The 23,022-nt window shown below is 33.1% G+C and overlaps 1 protein-coding gene across 9 annotated transcripts in view; it reads left to right on the top strand.

The window, feature by feature from the left end:
- The window catches only part of LOC131673792 (dual specificity calcium/calmodulin-dependent 3',5'-cyclic nucleotide phosphodiesterase 1-like), a 125,592-nt gene that overhangs the window by 75,920 nt on the left and 26,650 nt on the right, over nt 1–23,022 (top strand). For 6 of the 9 annotated variants that reach the window (XM_058952075.1, XM_058952076.1, XM_058952077.1 and 3 more), the window contains 4 exons: nt 8,254–8,490; nt 10,582–10,795; nt 12,664–12,777; nt 15,103–15,255. In XM_058952075.1, the coding sequence (XP_058808058.1) occupies nt 8,254–8,490; nt 10,582–10,795; nt 12,664–12,777; nt 15,103–15,255 (718 nt within the window). Of the gene's footprint in view, nt 1–8,253; nt 8,494–10,575; nt 10,796–12,663; nt 12,778–15,102; nt 15,256–23,022 lie in introns of all 9 variants that reach the window. The other 3 variants (XM_058952078.1, XM_058952080.1, XM_058952073.1) reach the window with 2 other exon arrangements.

A 23,022-nucleotide genomic window follows, 5' to 3' on the forward strand; every position in this document is an offset into this window, starting at 1 on the left:
TAACGTAAATAATCATTATTGTAATCGCATGATCTTTCCTTATTATCAGTTTTCAGATACAGCCAGCTCGCTAGCTCGTAAGTAGATAATAAAAAAATGTAAAATTCAATCTGCCTAACATCTCTATATAGTAGGTAACGATTACGAATAAGATCTGTCCTCGGGATATCGCAATGAGGACGATAGTAATAATAGTAATAATAACAGGTGGCTTGTATTTAGAGTCAGGTGAGAGTTTGAGCATTGAAAAACGGTAGGTTGTTATTGAATTAACTTTCTCGAGCGGAAAAGTCGGAAGCCAACTCGGTAGCACAATATGTCGCGAGATAACTTGACTCGCTGCAGACTTACGGGAATCCAAGTGGGATTGGATTTTGTAAAATGACATTCTGTCCCGTGTGCGCGTGTCTGTGCGTATGTGGCGAGCGGCTTCTCTCGGCGACACACACCGATCGATCGGTGTCGAAGTGTTTGTTGCTTTTGCTCGGCTACAGTGCGTATAGCGCCACTACGCATTATCGACGTGTCTCGCTGCTATAATAAGTGTTCACTATACACAGTCTGCCTCTATGCCGTCATTTGCTTTTTTTGCTACTCCAGCGTGCCAACATCGGTGGACACTGCAATGAGAACTGCTTGTAAATATTTGCGCGCCACTTTTGCCAATGATGACTTTCCGACGATTCGTTTCAAGCAATAAATCAGAAACATTTGACTTTCATAACGTTCGTTACACATGATATTACAGCTCCTCCAATAGTACACTGAAACCATCATTTACGACATTTACTGCGAGCGCTCATGAACATTATCTTCGCTCGCCATTTATGAACTATTTACTTTCGACTCACATTTTACAAGCGTTAATCTATCTAAATTAAGAAATTTTGACCTTCACGAACAAGCATAATTTTATTGGAACAAAATGCTCGTTGATTAAAATAGCGAGTAGAGAATTTCACTTCGCTTTCGTGCTTAATTCTTACATCAATTCATCTCTCAGGAAAAAATAGATCGTTGTTCTTCATTAACGTGATGAACTTGCCATATTACTCATTTCTCTAACGCATTAAAGCCATGCAAGCGGTCGCAAAATAATTTGCACTTTACGAGATCCACTCCAGACACGTCGTATGTATTCAAAATGCAAAATGAAATCTTGAAAAGTCGTCTCAGCTTTTTTTTTCATTTGCGCTTGCGTGACGTGAAAGCTGTATTTTTACTTTTTGCTGAAATATTTTTTAGGCGCGAACAAGTAAAAAAGGAAACAAGCGAGAGACTACTTACGAAACATTATTGAATTCTACACATTGGTTGTGTGGGACACTGTTTTTCACATACTTTTTTTGCCGAGAAAGGAAGAGCCTTCGCAGTAAGAGTGTAGAAGTCAGCCCTTTCGGTTGCAATTTTCGCGGAACAGGCGTTATGGGAAGGACTAAGCGAAAACTGCAAGTAAAATTTTAATGGATGTAAGCTGAAGCTTTTCTTCGAAACGACCTCTAAACCTCTTCAGCGGCTCGCCTTTCAAAACGTTTTAGCACTTTTGAATTACGATCGCAAAGTCAATGCACGCGAAGAAACCAAAAAGCTTGATCGCACTAAATCTGGCCACTCATACGCGTATCTCTGCAAGTGGCAGGGACTCATGCCAATTCTTGCAAAGATGTTGCGAGGAATTCAAGTTCGAGTTAACCACATAATTTTTAGGACGGAAAAGATGAAACGCTGACGTTAACGACCCGAACGCTCGTCAACGTATTTTATGAATTTATCGATCCTATCCACATCCTTGGTAGTAGACCCACAAGCTCACTTTCCAATTTTATTTTAGTGCTTCGCCCATCAATAATTTTATATACCCATCATTGCTGACACATGCATAATTACTTATGAACAATGAATTATTCCGCTGCAATGAAGGCGTTACGAGCATTCTATAATAAATATATATATCTTTCTGAGATCTAGTTTTGGTTCATTAGAGTATATTCAAATTTATAGCAATACAATAACCATGGAAACTATACACAACGGTATAATAATCTTTTACACGACCTATTTAGTTATCAATCAATTGTAATCAAGGTGCATAAAGATACAATAGATAAAATCGATAAGAAGGCAACCATTTAATAAGAGAAAACCCTGGACATACATTAGATTAAATTTAAAAATACTTACATTCAGTACTAAAACTTGAAAAGTAAGAAAACTATGGAGACGGGTTCAGATATCCAGAACAATGAATACAAACGCATATATCTTTTTAAAACCTCTAAAGCATTAGTAATTTATCTACGCTTCAATTTACACAGGAAGAATGGAAACAAATAGGCTGCAAAATGTAACGATCTGCGCTGCGACACGTACAGCATATCTACATTTATTTATCGCCGAGCCTTCAATGAATGATTAACAATCATAGAAAACTGAGCTTTAGTGGTCACGAATAAATAATCAACCTGTAACACTTATCATGACTCAACTGTTATTCCGCTGTATATTCACTTTTTTTACATAAATATTGGCAAAATGCGTAATTTTTACCTTCAACGTATGACCCATTCTCTTGATGTTTTTATTGCCGCAAGCATCGCACGAGATGAATAGTTTTCTTTTGAAATGAGTCCTTGTTTCACTGTTTATTCCTTGCTGATGGAAAAATATAAAATTTTGAAAGATCACTAGAGAAGTATAATTATCGTTATGATGCATAAAAATTAAAATGATTTATGGTTGAGTGACGTTTAATTGTAGTGTCTGAATATAGCCCAGCTGCAGCTAGCCGTATCAAAACGGAATCCAAGGAGCAATTTCATTTTGAAGCACATGTAAGCGGGCACTTGCTCCTACAAGCGTATTTATTAGATCTGGAGTACGACTTTCTCATGTGATTTGATTAAAATGGAGTCGTGCTTGGCATTTTTCAATGATTCAAGAGACAAAATAATATTGCATTTCAATAAACAAATAAAAAACTAAAATGAAAGTTGTATTAAAATTATTTTAATGGGGCACAAAATAAAAAATAAATTCGTAATACAGATATTCTCAACAAAGTTAGGTTCAAATAAGTTTAATTGTGATAATTTAAAGTCTAAACATGGAATATTTCATTAAAACGCTGGGGATAAAACTGCAGAAAAGTAGAGTGGGTACTAAAGAGCAAACAGTGCTTATAACGAAAAAGTAGGAGAGAGAAAGAGAGTATGAAGCTAAATAAAAGAACAAAAGGAAAAACCAAAGTTATACAGCCGGTGGGAGGTTGAAACGTATAAAAAAAGATACAAGAACGACAAAATGCGCAGCATCGTCAGATAAAAAAAAGTGAAAAAAAAAGGAAAAGACGGTAATGGAAGGGTTGGGTAAAGGTTAGTATTTATTTCAATTGGCGGGCTGCTCGATCGGTCTTGCCTATGGTCCAATCAACGTACGACAATAGATTTGTTGTCGCGGCAGTGACAATCGATTGGTCAGGCAATCTCATTTACGGCCTGCAGTCAAGCACTACAAATCAATATAGCACTTCCATATAGGCTTTGCGCCATTGCAGCGCAATGTACCGCGAGCGCACTTGAGATCTGCTCCCTCCTGTTTCCCTTATTCTATTTGCACGTAAAACCAACCTGACCGGTTTTTGTGCACGGTTTTTCCTCTTTCGTGCCCACGTGTTTTTTTTGCCTTCCTGTACGGTCCCGACAACAAGCACACATCGGGCAAATGCTTTAGTTGCAACTCGCAAAACATTAAACGCTTTAAATTCGCTTCCCAGCTAATATTTTTATTTGTAATTTCACGTTAGTTGCTGCATATCTTTCGGAAGTTATACACACACACACATATTTATGGGAATTTCTTTGTCAAATGGAACAAAGCTCTGTCCAAAATTCACGTGGATAGATTTTGGCTATCTAGGGCTCAAATTGTTCCTTATCAACTCCCCTTTATGAAACCACATGACTTTTTCGAAAATATTAATATGATGGTTAATATGGCGATTACAATACACGACAAAATAAAAACCTCAATTATACAAGTTTGTAAAAAAAATTTTTAACTTTCTATTCAATTGGTTAAGGCCTTAAATTGTTGGTAGTTGGCGTCCTTATAGGGTTAATAAGGTAGCATGGTCAAATATAAGATGGCTGATCTAATATAGTGACTAATAGCAAAAAATAGTCGAAAAAAAAATGTTGTCAGATAGATATCAAATTCAGTCTATGGAAATTTTTGAGGTCGCTGAATAAGAATCCGAGATTAGATTTTCAAAATTCACAATATGGTACTAACACCCTAAAATCCAGCTAAGTTTACAAAAATACACATACACACACATATACATACTGATACATGTTATTCTAAGCTTAAAACAATGTGTGTGTGTCTGGAGCATTGTATATCTATTGAAAACTCCAAGTTCATTTTGTAAACATACATAGATTGAGTGCAAGGTGTATTTCAATCTTGTTGTATGACAAGGATTAGAAAGCATCTGGCAGTTGTGGTTTACAAGCAGGTTTAGGTTAAGCACTCGCGTGGAATAGCACACAACGTGATTAATCCATGTATACTACAGCAGCTGAAAAGCAATTTCTGCTTTATAATTTTTGTCAAGTCTTATCTTCTCGGTGGAACATAAACATTTTAATTATCTACAAAATATCAATAAGCTACCGGAATTGAGCCACGTCAATACACCGTGTACCCGTACATCTATTTCAAAAAAGAATTAGTTGGTACACATACTAATGATTTCAAAGAATAAGTACTTCTCGGTAACATATTGTTCACTTCGAATAGAAAGTTTTTTGGAATTAATTCTTGCTATCGTAGGCTTTTTTAGAACTTTTTAATAAGTTCATTAAAATGAGTTGTATAATCATTTTAGAAGCCAAAAATCCAATTACAGTTCCATTGTTTGAAAATGATATTCAACGTTCACTAGAACGGTAGTGAGATTACATTTGTGGTTTCAGGCAGAGTTTAATCAAACAGAAAATTCAGACGGGCTTATATTGCCACACTGATAATTGATTCGAAGGACGAGCGAAGCCGCTCGTAGTGTAAGCAATGAGCACACATACGCACTTCACGGACAACATTCAATCTACCAGTGTATCATAGTTACGAACTCACTTGATTCGTGGAGCACTGATCTACGGATTTCTCTCCTAAATGAATATGTTAGTGTTTCTTGATAGCAGATGTGTATCGCAAGACGTTAGTTCAAACTCAGTTCAGTTTGTACTTGATTGTGAAATTCACTTAACAAAATTCACGGCAAAATCTTGATTTACTCGCTGTTGGTGCTTTTCTGCGATGTCCAATATCTTGTTCGAAGCTATAAAATATCTGACCCCTGCTGGACATCGAAATATCTGACACGTGTACCTATTTTATGTGTCAGTTATTTGGCTAACAATATATATGCCTAATATAAACATCTTTAATAAAACTCGCTGGCCTGTTAGATCGGCACTCTGGCAAGAACCAATGAGTCCTTTCGTACGATATGGTAAACCGATCGCCGAATCGAGAGCCACGCAGAAAATAAGCAATACACTTTGAGCAGCGGCTTGTCATCCATAAAACTCGGCGGCAATAGTCGGAAGCGTTACTTCCAACATAATGCGATCGTAGCGAGAAATAATCTTGCGCAGTTTGCGAGGGTTCGTTATCAGCTAAAGCGCAACAACTACTGTAGGACGAGTTTTGCGCTGGTCTTTATTAAAGCGTAGCCGCTATAAAAGCGAATTCGAGATACCGCAGGCTTTTAATCGGATTTTTATGCGCCGCTAGCCTGTCGCGGTTGGCACTTGTCGAACAGGCGTATAGGTGGGCAGCAAACCAGCGCAAGCCGGCGTCCTGATACCCTTTCAGTTTAACGGCCCTCGTTAATCTCTTTCCTTTCTCCGCTCTCGTGGGTGCCCGCTTTTACGTACCCATGTGACGTTCGCAAAACTTGTATCGCCAAGAGAGAGAAGGAATAAAGAAGAATAGTGCTTCTCGATCCTGTGGCACACTACGAGAAAGCTTATTCTCTTATTTCTCGGCGACCATTAAATCACACTACTGGCGAATCTACTGACGTCACACATGGCCCCTAATGATTCTCCTGGGCGTAGAGAGCTCTTAAGAAGCAGCATGTTTCGATTTACGACGAAGACACAGCAATGTGACGGTCAACTTGTGCGGCTATCTGTGTGTGCTCGTGGCTTGGCGTTGGCTGACAATTTATTTACGAGCTTTACCGTCGATGACCTTTCGCGATCAATTTCAGCAGAATGCGCTGGACACTAAAAATATCTAAGCCGACCTTCAAATATCTAAGTATCCTCGGATTTTTTTTCATTATTTATGACAGGTGTCCTTCGTTTCGCGCCCTTCTCGAAATATCGCGCCGTGCGGGCTATGATTTTCTTCCGCCCCCTGCTCCTTCAACTATCCCACGTACATGCACACGTCTTCTTTTCATTTTGATTTATAGCGCCTTTTATTTTCCTGCAAAATCTTTGAATTTACAATACCAATAGCTGCCAAATAACATTCCAAATTCAATATATCGCTCAACGAGAAAGAAAACGCCAACCAACAAATTTTCAATACTATCGCACAGCTCTCGATTCTCCATCGAGCGTGCCAGGTGAATTTTGCTCGAAATCGAACGGAGATCGCTTGCTAGATCTGCTAGATGTATTCATATGTAAACCAGCAGTCACCAACATCAGGAATTGTAAAATAAAAATTCATAGATGCAATATCGCCCGGAATTCTTTTCTTTTGCTTCTTTTTTCTATCTTTCTACTTGACAAATTCTGTTTAAAATATCCCAGATTATTAACATTATCGCTAATACTATTTGATGGCTAAATAATAAGATTTATAGCCAGACTACGTTGTAACCTATGTAAGAATTGCCATGACTGCAAAAACGGCCCAATACTGTTGGAGCACTGGCAACCGAACCTAGTTTTGTCAAGCACTGGACCGGCTTTGAGCCAACATTGAATTGATAAGAATGGTCCGAGCACCGGCAGCCAATACTGTACCAATAATCTATTTTTGAACGATTTTAATATTTTTTGTTTTCCAGCGCTGGTACAATACTAATCGTTAATCATGATGCGCATGTTTATAAAGAATATTAATAATAACATTTTAACCTAAAATATATGATAAGTATCGTGTTTTCCGAGTAGCTTTCATTATACCACGCAATGCTGAACAGTTATTCATATCTCAAAAAATCAAGATCCTTGAAAAGGAAAATTCTCTGTTCATCGTCGAGCAGCAGCTGTAGCGACAATGGCAATATTTTTATAAAAAAACTTGATGCGCTTGACTTATCCCAAAAACGTAATGATCGATGCTCGAGGTAAATTTTATAAGATAATTGACATTTTTTATCTATGTGTTTACTTTAATTAGGTTGAGTGCACATACTATTGTTCGTTAAGTTTGACCTCTTAGTATTAACATAAATGTTGTATAAATATTGTTGTTACCTAATTTGTTACTCGTCATACTTATCTTGAAAATGTTAGCAATTAAATTTTAAATAAATAGTTACATGAGTATGTAGTATGTAAAATAATTCAATAATAAATAAAGAAAACGTTGACGCTAAAAAATGCGTTCTTATTTATTAGCTTGATAGTGTGCTTGTCCGACAATGACAACAAATATTGCGTTACCAGTACTGAGCCATGGTCAATGCGTCGGCAATGGCTCACTACTGAAAACATAACCTTGGCCCATTCTTATCATTTCGTTACCCAGATGACGTTGGACCAGCACTGGCGGCCTGTACCGGCAGTCTTGGTTAACGTTGCTGTGCCAATGTTGGGCCGTTTTGACTTTCTTACACGGGAATATCATTTCGACATATACGAACCTATATCAGAGATTAAAATTGTATCAATTACCTTTCTTCGTTTACTTTTTACTTTTCTTCAACAACACTTCACGCTAATTAACATAATTAATAGTCATTGTTTGGCTAAAACAATACGATTTTGTAGATTTTGGCCAGTTATGTTAATAATTCAGATTTCTAACTTATTAAAAATGATAAGCCCAAAATGGGCATCCGGTGAATTTCTTGCACATGATGCAAGTGCTTTATAATCCTAAAACTAAGCTCAATAAAAGTTGTATTTTGTCGAGCTTTATGAGAAAACAATATTATAATAGCGGTACATGAAAATAACTGCGCAAATATTTGAAGGAAAAACGTATGTATGTCTATTGCAGTTGCGTCTCCGCCAGAACGACGAGATACGCGAGACGACATTGGACTGGGTGGTGTCGGAGCCGGTGGAGGCAATACGCCGGTCGCCGGCACTCCGGCTAGCCCTAGCAGCGCCGTCGGTGCCACGGCACAGCAGGCAGCCGGCAACTCGCCAGCAGCGGCAGCAGCACCGCCAGCGCCATTGCCCGAACACTCGTCCTCCTCCTCTCCTTCTCCAGGTCGCAATGGCCAGCTGCCAAGTAAGTTGCTTTTTATTCAACTCGTGCTAGCTTCTCAGCCGTACCTTTTTGAGCATCGTACGTGCCTGCTGCATTTTCGATTCTTGTGGTGCTTCAAGAAGTTTATATGAATATTATATTGTGATCTTGTCAACGCGTAAACTGTTAGCCAATGACGCATTTAATTCACTTGCAAAATTTCATGTTCAAAATGAATTTACCTCAATTGAACAGGTTCAATGAACTTTACAGAGTCTAGATTCCGCGAAACAACTACTGCATCTTTCCATTCCGGAATTTCACGATATCTAGATAGGAACGCTCGACAACTCTTACTATTTATGCAAAAATCGAAACAGAGTGATAAAGTTTAACCGTAAACAAGTATAATGACGTTTTTTATAGTCTTTTATTCAGTTGCACCCTCTACAGGTTTTTATAGCTTGAAATATGCATAAAACAGCAATAGAATCTAACATATGTACTGTATAGTTTTTTAATTTCCTTTACCAATCTCTCAAGCCATGATATATATTTTGTTCAAATAATTTAATAAAAATGCATAATCAACCGTTTTAATAAAAATATGTTTTTAAATCTGTCAAATAGTGCTTTACATACAAAAATAATGACTTTTCAAAAAATCACTTACATGGCACGCCATAAAAAAACGTTATATAGATATTCAAATGTTAAAAGTAGTAAAATCTCCTAAAGTATCATTCATTTTATTGTAATATTTTCGAAGAAAGAAACTTTTAAATAATTCGGAAACTTGTTCGATTTTTAAAACTTACTTGTAACTGATTACGCAACAGAGTTGCTATCGTAAGATGCTTATTTTACCGATATCTCATGCGCCAGACTGTAACATGGGGTGAAATAAAAATCACTTGAAATCTATTTAGTTTATAAACTCATTTATAGTATAATATTTATATTATACTAACATTTATAGTATAGTATTTTGTAGGAAAATATTGTATATACTATTTATTATAATTTTATCATGATAAAATTGAATATATTATAAACTTATTACAGAATTTTATTGAAAAAAACTAAATAAAAAAGTAATAAATTAAAAAAAAACATTCTTATTATTATAATATTAAATTAAGAAGCTCGCTACAAATACTATCAAAATCTATTTTAAAAGCGACTAAAAATTTTCAGTGGAAACAATTTTGTAAGCAAAACCATTGATCACTACGAAGACTATAGAAATTCATCATCCCTTCTTTTATTTACGTACTCCATTTTCTATGCTTCTTATTAAGCTGTGGTTTACAGGCTCTTTATGACGACGACATTGTATACATTTTTATTAAATTCATCTTTACGGCCGCAGTAGCTTAGAATATGTACTGAATTTGTTAAAGGTCTAAATTGTAAAGCGCTAAATATGAAATATGACTGATATAAATTGTTAAATTTTTCTTATTAAAGTAAGATTTAGTAAAGTAAAATGTACTGAACTGTAGGAACATATGCATAGATGTATTAAATTAAAGTACGTATTTAAATTAGAGATGGGACAGACTATTTATTATGAGGCCAAATACAGATATGTTTACTCATTCTTGTAGTACCAGTAGCATATCGAAGCTAATAATATATTTATCCTAGTATATAATACTCTAATAAATCTTTGATACTCTTTTTTATTATTTAAACATTGAAATACTATATAAAATACTCTCCGAATACAAAAAATAATATTGATAAAAACAAAAAAATATGAAATAAATATTATCATACTAAATAAACACGAGCGATACAATTTAAACAAGAACAAATTACCGTACTCCCACTGTAAAGTAATCTTGAATTACTAATTAGACCTTAAGAGACAGATATTGATGAAGCTTAAGGCAATAATTTAATAAATAAATCTTTATTCATAGCTTAAATAGTCTAATAATACATATTTAGAAGTTAGGCATAGTTCGTTTACTCGAAGATAACTGTTTGAAGAATGAGTAAATAATTATCCAAGTTAAATAATTGCATCTGATGTAAGACAATGAAATATATCTCAATTAGAAAGTACTTTTATGTCTCTAATCAAACAGATTTTCATGAACATCTACCATTCTACTTATTTTACAGAGCAAGGCACACTAACGATAACTCGTCGAAGTTCCGCTAAAAATCGAACTAATACAAGTGGGAGCTTCGAAAATCCCGGTTATTCCGACAGTCCCGAAGCTTATCCGCACGGTCAGTCCGTCGATCTCGATGAAATTCTTGACAACGTGGATTTAGCGACGGATTCTTTGCCCGCCGTCGATACACCAGACGCGTGTGATAAGGCAGCTCTCAGGTAAGATTTCATTTTTATCTCTTGTCCCCCTTTTAAAAACAAGTTGTCGAATGTTTTAAAGTATTAAATGCGTGCGCAAATAGGTAGACGTTTCTTCGTTATTGTTTATGTTTATAATTTTAATTATATTAGTAATCTTGATCTTAGGAGTCATCCCTATAAATAAACTACACACTTATTTAATTATAAACGTTTACATTACAAAACGTATGTTTATATTATAATACAATACTAATATTGAAAGAATTCATTTATTTATAATAATATATATTCAACAGATGTACTGAGGTGGCAATAAATAAAATTGCGAAACGTTTATAATAAAATAAGTGTGTAGTTTATTTATAGGGATGACTCCTAAGATCAAGATTACTAATATAATTATCAAACATCAGGAGTGGAAAAAATTAAGAATAGTTTATAATTTTAAATGAAAAGAGGTTGTAATTAGAACTGCAGATAATGAGCAGCGCACCAAGTTTTTTCTCTTTTTTCGTTTTCTTTTTAAATCGAACTGTTAGCTCAATCTAACATTTTAATATTCTTTATTTTTTAACATATTTGTTTATAATTTTCAACTTCTTTAAAAATATTTTCATACCAATAGGTATATTATTGTAACAAAACTATCATTGAATAATGTAGTTATCATCTGTAGTAGTCTTGGGGTTTGTCTCGTTATAAGTTTAACTCCAAAAAATTTTTGTAATAAATTACTGCACCGAATCACTTCACAGTATTTTATATGAAATAATTTATTTATTTTTACTGTTTTTTTCACTGTTCATAATGTTTATTAGAAGCTAAAGTTTATAACAGATATGTACAATAAATTGATATCTTCAGAAAATGAAAATATGAAAATATATATTATTCTCTTTTTAAATCGATGTAAACCGCCTCGAAAGTTAATTATACCAGGATTTCATTAAATATCAGCTGTTGCGCCATAAATTATATTATATCGAATGCACGCACATATCCATATGTCACATAATATCAACGCACATAATTACCTTTTAATCAATCAGATCATGAAAAAATCAATTTACTTGATATGTCATCACTTTTTAAGAATGTCAACATTACTTTAATTTGTCATATATAAAGAACAAAATATAAAAATTGTAAAGAACCCTACAGATATTTGATAAAAATGTAATTAAAATTAATTAAGACTTCATTTTTCAGTTTTCAATAAGTGACATAACTTTGATAACAAATGCAAACAGTTACAATTTTTTAGTTATCTAAATAATAAATAACAGTAATAAAAAGAGCAAAATTCATTTGCTCGGTGACAAGTTTTTTTTGAAATTTACAATATTAATGAAAGATAGTTTAGGAAATAAATTTTTAATTATCTAGAAAAAAAAAATTGAAAAATGCTAATGGAAAGTTTAGCTGTAATAATTTAAACACCATTGTAGATTGATACAGCGTATAGCTACTGGCAGCGACGATAATACCTCTTTCTGTGGCTTACTGAAGAGGCAAATCATTGTCAGTTCATATCCATTATCATTCTTTTAATAAGCATTGAAATTATCATGCGACGAACTGGTTAGCAAAATAATTCATAAGCAGATTAATAAGGCCAAAGAGAAACTGTTTTTAGCGAGAAACTAAGACAAAATCGATGAATTGATCCTACGGTGAACTTCTGTTGTCTTAAGGAAGAGATATTGACAATATTTCTTGACTACTCAAATAAACTTTTTTTTTTGTATATTTAATTTTTTTATCAAGTTATACTAACAGCATATCAATTTTTATTCGAATAAAACTTTTTTTTTTAATAATTATATGTGTAAAAAAATGCCATTAGGAGATCTATTAATGTACTGTATGGATTATTTTGTCTGTAGGTTGAGATGCCTTCTGCGAAAGTTGGAACACGGTGAAATTTCTGCTGATCTTCTGCAACGCAATCTGCGGTATGCAGCACGCGTGCTTGAAGCAGTTTTTATTGATGAGACAAAGTAAGTAAAAAGTCAAATGTGGTAGCTAAATTTTTAATTTTTTATTGTGGTTATATATATATATATACGTGTGTGTGTGTGTGTGTGTGTATATATACAATATATATATACACACTAAATTATACAAGTTTTATATTATATATTTTTTTTAATTTAATCTATAAGATATTAACAATATCTGCCGGTGAGGGGACCTGAGCGAAGATATTGTGCTGCTATTATCTTCGAAGAATTATTATATTGTTTGTTTATATTCGAAAGAAAATATAATAAATTCAGAAATTATTATCAGTTACATTTTGAAGTATATAATGTATTCGGAAATATTTTCTACTTTGAAACATATCTTGAGCATTGTTTTTTTATTCACATTTCAAGCAAATCGTTTTTCGAAAATACTTCTCTCTTTACTCTTTTTAATTAAAAGCTACTTATACATATCGTGAAACTATTTTTTGTCGGTGTTAAATGTTGTATAATATTTTACAGTGTAAAAGTGACTAATATATTTTTATTTTTACTCTTCACACTATGGAAAAGTCAAATATTTCAGTAGTCATTCTTTTCTATTATGATTAATTTTTGTAATTGTTGTTTAAGAATAGTTAATCTAATAATGCATTACAAAAAAATGTATTAATTATATGAATTCTTAGTACAGGATCTATTACTTTTATAATATTATATGATTAATTATTGAAAGTATTTAGATATAATTAGAAAAAATAATGTACTTCAATTTGAAGTCAATATAATTTAGAGCAAAAAATAAATCCTCAACAGTGATTGATTGAGCAATTAAGATATTTACATGTGGGCGCATATAAGTATAAAATATTTTCATGCAAATTACAAATAGTTACAAACTTTTGAATTATTGATCGGATCTAGCAGAAAGTGACAGCGAACTAATAACTTTAAAAACATAGTTTTTCAGACGTTTTCCTTGATAAATTCTTTATTTTCTTTTTATTGTTCAACTTATCAATATTATTATAATATTTTAAATATCAAAAAAGCTTATCCTGTTTATAATATTTTGTTAAGTCTGAAGTTGTCATATACGATACTGAAGACTTCATATAACCGAACCCACTCTGCAAATTACACGGATGGAATTTGCATCTAATTACTGAATGAGAAAGATTAAGAGTAAAACCAAGACGTCCAATTAGAACACGTCAAATATTTTATTGAAATTTCTGAGATGCTCCAATCTCTAAGGTTCCAATAAAATATTTGTAGTGCTCCAATCAGACGGCTTGAGTTTAATCTCCACCATTTTCATATTTAATGAACATTTTTGAAGTATCCTGAAAAAGGAAAAGCGCATATATCTAATAAGTAGGAAATGAAAATAAAAAAATTTTTCAAATCAACCCATTTATCCAATGAAAGGATCAACGGATCAAAGCTGAAAGAGTAACGAAAACGACAATAACTTTCGTAATTACCAGGGTTATCTTATTTTCAGCACGCTCGGATTAATCTACGTGGAAACGAGAAATGAGTTTTAAATCCCTACTAATACGTCATAATATAATCTTCCACTACATCTTTTTTCTTCTTTTCTTTTCTCTATTCTCTTTGTGTCGAAATTATAATGTGAAAGAATAATAAAAGCTATTAACTTATGAAACAGTGCATTTCATGAATAAAAGTTTTTCCAGCTGAGTCCTGAACTCTGACAAAATTATTAATTGACGTATTTATGAAATGCTATTTTAATACATTGAACGAAATGGTATTAAATATATAAACACTCTAATCCTATTATTCTAATGGAACCAGAAGAATATTATCTTTTAATGGAAATAATAAGAAATATTGCAATCAACTACAAATACAAGTACAATGAGAAATGATAAAAGAAAAAAAGATAAAAATAGACTTTAAATTTTTGAATTAGAAATGCTTTATTGTAAACGAAAATTTTTTTAAGAAGTATTTCCTTATAATTTTTTTGCGAAATGAATAAAACATAATTTTAAATGCCTGTAGTTTTATGTATTGATTTTATTTTGTTGTTTATTTTATTTATTGATTTAGTTTTTTATTGAATATATTGAAATATTATAATACTGAATTAAAGAACTCATATAAACTACATGTATTCTAGGTTATAGATCTTATTCATAAAACTAAGGCATTTAATCTATCCAGGATTTGATTCGCAAGTAATGATAAACATAGCTAACAGTATTTAATGTACTATTCGCACAGTTGTACATCGAAAAAAGAAAAAATAAATGAAAGATAAATGTAAAGTAATTGATTGTGTGCTTTGTAATATCGCTAATGTATGACTAACGAGCACTACCCTAGGGTGACCTCGCGAACGTCGCGTAGGGCGACAGGCCTGACATCGGCGCCTTCGACAACAACACCACCGCCAGGAGGCGGCTTTGACTCCGATGGACTACAGAGCCACGCTGTGGCAACTCAGAAGCGGAAGCTTCGCACCCCCGTGTGGGCCAGGTTGCGACTAACATTCACAATTACCAACCCCATATCCACTGCCACCTTCGACTGCCTTTACGCTTAGACTTTAATCAATTTTCACATATATCTTTCTTTTTTTATCACATTATCGCGTGCTACTAGTTTCTTATTAGGTTATACTATCTATGCGTTCAATTATCAAATGTTCTCAATATGAAATATTAAACACCTTACTTTATTCATAGCTTTAACTCGCTCATTGAACTCTATTCAGTAAAATGGTATTTTTTATAAAATATTCGGATATTAAATATATAAAATACTATGCATCCAAAATTTATATTTTGGATACCATGAATATAATATTAAAATATTAATTAAAATTTCTCATTTTAAATATAATAAATTTCTTGCACTTGTAATATTAAAAAAATTAAAATTATTAAATGTTCTTTTAATTTTTGTTATGATTTTTAAATATTGTTAAATTGTAAACTGCATTTAATTCTTACTATTATTAATAATGCTTTATTATCAATAACAAAAAGCTCCTATAAAAATATTTTAAAAAACACATACATAGAATACAATAGATAAAATATACATTGGTACATAATATATTAGTTGATTTTACGATTATCATTTACGTTGAAAATGTCATATTCATAATAATACGTGAAAGTAATTTTTTACAGTTCAATCAATCAAAATTTATTATTCATCATGTTAAAACTTTATTTAAAACGCAAATATTCTTGTGATCTTTTATCGTATAGATATATCCCAATTCTTTTCCCCTTTATACCCTGATAACTTTAGGTAAAAGGTAAAATTGAATTCATTAATTAAGAAATGCTATCATTACACAATATTTCTTCGTAAACTTATATGAAATAAAATGCTAACCTGAAACAATTGAATTAGATGCTACGTAGGAAAATGAATATTCAAAATACAGTGCACATTAATTATTTCAGATTAACGCTTAAAAATAAGTTAAGTATTTAATCTTCAAAATTTTTACGATTTAATTGTTTTCATTTCAATAGATTTAATACTAATCTAGTATACTTGAACATATTTATCACTATAATAAATACATAAATAAGTCAATAATACTTAATATTATTCACTATCAAATTATTTGAATGTTGAAATCAACTTTATAAATATAATAAAATTAAGTACAATACAATAAAGATCTATTTTGTAATATAATACACATATTTTTGATTGAAATTTTGATAGATGTTAAATTTTATTTCCCTACGATTCCCAGATGCATTCTTAGAAAGTTACTTATTCTGTCTTGTCTTCATAAAAGTATTGATGTGACACTTTAATAACTTTAAAATTATGCTTAGATTACGTTCAGGTAATAGATATAGGTAAAGAAATATTTATGGCTCAATAAATATTTTTCACTTATTTATAAAATCAGTATGTTTAAGGTAAATTAAAATAAAATTAATAGTACAAACATATGTGACTGTAAAACGATAGAAATAATTTTTATACAAACAAATCATACTTTTAGAATTACCTTAGTTTTTTGATTATGGCAAAAAAGGAATATATCGAATTTATTAATTTCAAAGAGCATTTATAACATTACATAATTAAAGGTGCAAGTTTTTTTTAAATAGAAAAAATAAATAAATGCAAGTCTATCATATGTCTAATGTGCAAAGTTCTTTATAGACTTTTTCGACCAATATAAAAGGCACCTTGTTCATAATCCTCGCTGAAACATAACTTAATACACTTGACATATGCACACAGCATGAAATTGTGTACTAGATAAGCTGTCTATATATATATAGCAGTTATCATTTATGCAACTTGTAACCTATTTGAATTATGTCTGTTAATACGTGGATGTGTTATGGGTCCTACATTGTCTATGTTTCTATTTCCAGCTTAACATTTATCTGTCTCTTTTCTATCTTCAGCATACCATCATTATTTGACCATAGTTATCGTACATCCATCACGTAAATATTTGAAATACTTGTTAAACTACAAAACTTTCTAGCCCTGAAACTTGCGCCTGCTAATGCCAAATGTTATTGAATATTCTATCAATTCTGAGAATGTCTCTTTGATGCACCTATACACATAAACACTATACTTTATTATCATATATATCTATATTTATAATATTCTAAACATTAGTAGAAACTTTAGTATTATAATTTTTATTATTATAATTTTTGCTCTAATATATGTAAATTATTATAAATAAAATAACTACTTTATATAAAAATACCTAATATACTATTTTAACAATGGAAGATAAGACACTACACATTTCTTACGTCTTTAATATTTTTGTGTATCAAGTGTTACATAAATTAATTGAACAAAACTAAAAAACTTAATGATGAAATAAATGAACGTTATTCTTAGTTGTACTCTTTGAAAATAAATTATGTAGCAAATCTTATGTTTAATAATATATTGTTCATATTTTTGCTTCTCTGAAAATAAAAGTAATTTTTATTAATTTATTTTAACAAATCAGTTTGAATATGAATATTTACTTCAAAAATATTAGGACGTATTAGATAATGGTGGTAATCAGAATGCTACGTAAATACAGATGTTAATTTTTTTTTCTTATTTTTCTATGTTAAAGTTTGTGTGATCCTTAGAATTTTAAGAACTTATGTCTACTCTTTGCGATAACGTGGGTAAATTGTAAGTCGAATATTCTTAAGATCCCCGCTTACTTTTTCTTTCTTTCGATTCTTTTTCATCTTCTTTAATCTTTTCAGTCACAAAAGCAACTATAGTAGCTACATATTTCATTTCCTTTTTTCTTCATTTATTCTTCGAAATCATCGGTAAATATGAAAATTTTTACATTTTTCTGTACTAAACTTCTGAAACTTTAATGTATTTAGAAAATTTTACGAATTTATACATAATTATTATTGTTATAAATAAATATATAAAAACAAGTATGTTTTCATGAAACTAATTCGTTATCGGCAAATTAGATGATAAACGCATGCTAAAAATTGTCCATCTTGTGGTTTTTAGGGTCACTGGTTATAAATATGGAGTCAGATTTTGCAAATTTAAAATGGCGGATCCAATATGACTGACGAAAAATGTCATATTTAATAAAATGTGAATTTAAAATTCGTTTTGTGGATTTTTGGGGTTTGGTAACAAATATGATGTTGAATTCTAATAATTCTACAAATACCATTCGTAACGTTCCGCTATGCATTGGAGAAAAAATAACTGCTACGAGGTATACCATAGGAAATAAAAGTTATCTTTCAGTCATCGTCGAACCTTCAAGGAGGACAGACGTAATTTTGTTGTGATCAGCGACTCGCGAGTACTACGTGTTATCGTCGCGCAACTCACTTTTATCTGCTCTAGCGTACTGTAGTGTAGTGCAGATAGTATTTGAAAATATACTACCAAATTTCGACTACATCTTGGTGCAGCGAAATTAAATGAATAATATTTCTTCCAAGATGTCTTCCGGTACCAGGGCCCATCTAACAGCATTACACGACACCCTCCTCCAAAGTTCGTAACAAACAAGCTACTCATCAGTAATTCAATAAGATCAATTTTCAAGCAGAGAACTAGCCATAGTCATAGAATCTAAAGATGGAATATAGCTGAAAGAATACGTACACGCTATAGGAACTATCGTCAAACCAACAAACGTTAAATTCGCCTTAAGAATTTCAAATAACAGAATATGCATATTTCTTACGAGCAAAGAGTTAGCAAAAGAAACTATCAACAAACATACAAGCGTAACGAACCGTGAGCAAATACATGAGATTCGATTATTAACACGTCACAAACGTATCATCCTTTCAAACGTATGCCCGTCAATCTCACATTCCTTCATCGAAAGTATTATTGACAACAAAAACATTAGGCGTTGCTCGTCAATTTCATACCTAAAGGCTGGTATAGGTGAGGAATATGCCCATGTGCTGAGCCTGTGATACCTATTCCACACATCGAAAAAAAGAGAGAACTTCTCTATACAATTGAAAAACATTGGAACGAACAATGGAAAAACAATAACACGCTAAAAATACACGAATTCACCGTTGGTTTCTACGAAGAAAATCCTGCACTTGAGTTCTCTCGAAGAGAACAAGTTATTTTATCATGACTAAAAATTAGTCACACCAATTTAACCCACGTCCATCTAATTACCAAAGTTGCTCCTAAACGCTGCGATGAATATAAATAAATAAATAAATCAATTGTGACAGGGCTATAGCGATGCTCGCTGGCCCTGTGTGCGGCACTCTCCTCGCGTGAACGCAGCGACCAAGTGTACGCTATATAGCGACTACATACTTGTGTCGTTGCAGGATCTGGAGAGAGGAGCGCAACGATCGGCGAAGTGTCGCCGTGAGTGCGAGTGAGAGCGAGAAGAGCGAGAGAGAGAGAGCGATTTTGACTGATTTTTGACGGCGAGAGAAGTGGGAGCGCAGCGGCGCGAGGCGTAGAAATTAAGAGAGAAGAAGGGCAGTTAGGCGCGAGCTCTCAAGTAATTAGGGCCGCCTAAGGAGAGTCTGAACGAGAGGACATTTCGGCCAGAGAGGAACGACTGCCGAGAGTACGACTGCTATTTGCCGGGAGAATCAGGTGTTCCGAGCCGAGCCCGGACTAACAGCGACCATTCGCCGTCCCCGAGGCAAAGGCCGTGCTGCGGCCTCTCCTGCAGCAGTCCCAGTCATCGCCAGGGCGCTGCTTCCAGCGGGCCTGCGCTTTCGCCGGCGTCGTCTCTCTGCCGACGGACCGTCGGCATCCGGTGGGTCGAAAGCCTGTTTATCTCTCTCGCGCCAGCTCTCGCTCGATTACGGACATTAGCGTATTCTGATTTTATCGCGCACGCTGAGCGATCTCGCTCGCGTGATCTCGCGAACTCTTGTCGCGGAAAGGCTGAGTGAGCGCGCTCGCCGCGGCGAAGTGAATCTTGTAGCGATATTTGTGAAAAGGCGTCAATAAATGAGATCGCCATATGTAATATCATTGAATTAGAGTGTCCGTTTCTTTGTGTCAACCTTCCCCAGCCAGCGCGAACTTCGGCCTGTGAAAGTCAGCGCCGGCTTTCTTTACCGAGAAAGAACCCAGAAAAATTAGCAGAGACCAGCCCATGGCGCACGGAGGCTGACCACTCTTGCAAAATAAATAAATATATATATATACATATGACTTAACCCTTTCAGTGAAACATTCTATTCGACTATCTAGAACTATCTGAAGAAAGAAAAAGATGCTACTTACCTATCAAATATTCAAATTATTTTAAAACTAAAAATTCTTGCATTAATTTATTAGAATTTCTTAAGAAAATTGAACTAATAGATGCGATATAGTATCCTCTCCCTTCCTTCCCATTCTTCCTTCTCCGACACCAAAATAACTGTCTCGCTCTTTCCTTATTTTCCATATATTAATATGTTATAAAATAATTGCAATATTATATCTATGTAAAAGTATTAGAATCAAATATATTTGTAGTTATCATATGTAGTCAATAATAACCTACACAGGTAGATGTAACTTTAAAACTCTAATAAAAAAAAGCTATCTTTATATAGATAAAATTATTCAACAGATGATCAAATTAATAAAAATGAGTATATTACTCATTCTTATAAACAAATATGTTATATCCAATTTATATAAAAAAAAGTATAAAAAAATTTTTTTAATGAAAAAAAAAAAATAAAAGTCCAAAAAAAACAAAGAAAATTCTGCTATAGACGGTCCCAAGTCCGTGTATCAAAAGAGGAGGGAGTTTTATAATGAATTTCAAATACGTCAATTGAAATGAGAAAATCTGTCAGTAAAAAGAATTCTTAGTGTACTGTAAAATTATTTTATTTGATATAAATATATATAAAAGAGAAAATGATATAAAAGATAAATTAGTTAACTTAAAATAGTTAAGTCGGTAGAGCAAGACTCGGGCAATCAGATTGAACCAAATAACAAGAAATGAAGTTTATTAGAATTTAACTCAGAACTTATAAAACTATTTATTTAGTTAAAATCAATAAATGAAACATGCTTACACTCTCCCGGTGAGACCTGAGATGTATAGATTAAAATCAAAACATTTCCATATTTAACATTCAAACTACGGTTCGTCAACTCGGATACATAATAAAAGATTAGCTCACACTAAGATGCTCATGGTTCTTCGCTCGCAATGCTCGGTTCTTCTATGCCACACATCTCGTCACATGAATATTGAATATTTATAGCTGCCAAGTAATCTCAAAACTGAGAAGAAAAGCGAAACTTGGCTTGCCTCGTCACAATTCCCAATATAGGAGGTAATCACTAAACTGCACTAGCATATCTTGCAACACAAGCAGTGAAATTATCTTGATCCCAGAACGGATTCTGTCGCAGAAGATAGCCGTTGGAATGTCGTCAAATAGTTGTAAGTCAGAAGGTCCCGCCTTCTGTGGTGTTTCTCGCTGAGTGGCAACCGAGCAAAGGAGAGCGAGCAGCGTTAGAGAGGGGCTTATATAATAGAGCGCGTACATGGAACGACTCCCCACTTACTTACTTACACAAAATTTGAGTAATTCAAATTGATGCGTTACATATGCTCCGTAGATTTAGAACGAATCGCAGGAACAAAATGCTCCGTATTTCAGTGGATGCAATAGAGCTAAATCTTATAATTACTTTAATACACCTCAAATTTCACACCACATAGTTAACCCTTATTTATACTATTCTAAGTCGACTTAAAAAATAACTCCGGAGTAATTAGCGCAAGTTAATTTTACATAATATAATAAATATTCTCGTAATTACATAGGTGTACACGTGATATCGCTTAAAGCAATACATATTTAATCATATCATTCTTCTTTTGTCCCTTTATAGGTTTTCGAATATAATTCTCCTTTTCACAAATTCATCATATCTCGATCATGATAATACATTTCAATCTATCTGTTTTTAAGACATTCATCATCATACATGCACTTAACATCATACACATTCATAGCATACTACATTTCAGTCATTCATTTCACAAGATAAACTCACTCATACTCATACGCACAAAACAAATCAAACATTTCACTTAAAATATAATTCGTTAGTCCAGCAAGGTATAGCAAAGACTTTGCGAGGAAATCGGAAAGGCAACGCATAAAGAACTCTGATTCACAGCATTTTTGTACTTGCGAAGATTGAGGCGATTAAAGGTACCCTTCTCGATTGATGGATCATTTGGATCAACCAAAAGGAAAGCATTCTCGCCAATAACTCTCGAGATTCTATACGGCCCCTCATATAGGTGAAAAAATTTTTGTGTGACTTTGTCAAGCGCATTTGATAAGTGCCTGACTCTCAACATCACCAAATCGTTTACGTTCAAGACTACTTTAGATATTTTATTTCTTTGATTTTTCTTTCTTCTTTGAAAGTTTCTCAGAATATTATCTCTTGCTAATGTAATCATTAACGCCTTATCAATTGGTTGAGGAGATGGAAACTTTACAATCTTAGATATCTCATCCTTAACATGCTGTCCGAAATGTAATTCTATGGGAGCAAAGTTTGTACTATAATGGGTGGTAATATTTAGTAAATTTTCTATTGTTTTAACCGAGTCTATCCATGTTGTATGCTTTTTCACACAAAAAGTTCTAAAAAGGCGACCAATTTCCCGCATGACGCGCTCTGTAGGGTTAGACTGAGGATGGCGAATACTACTAAATAGTACTTTCACGCCTATTTCCTCCAATGGGTTTATCCATCGGTTTGAGGTAAACTGCG

This window comes from Phymastichus coffea, unplaced genomic scaffold (assembly GCF_024137745.1).
Source record: "Phymastichus coffea isolate CEN01 unplaced genomic scaffold, Cenicafe_Pcof_1.1 PCOF00198, whole genome shotgun sequence".
In the NCBI taxonomy this organism is placed as follows: domain Eukaryota; kingdom Metazoa; phylum Arthropoda; class Insecta; order Hymenoptera; family Eulophidae; genus Phymastichus; species Phymastichus coffea.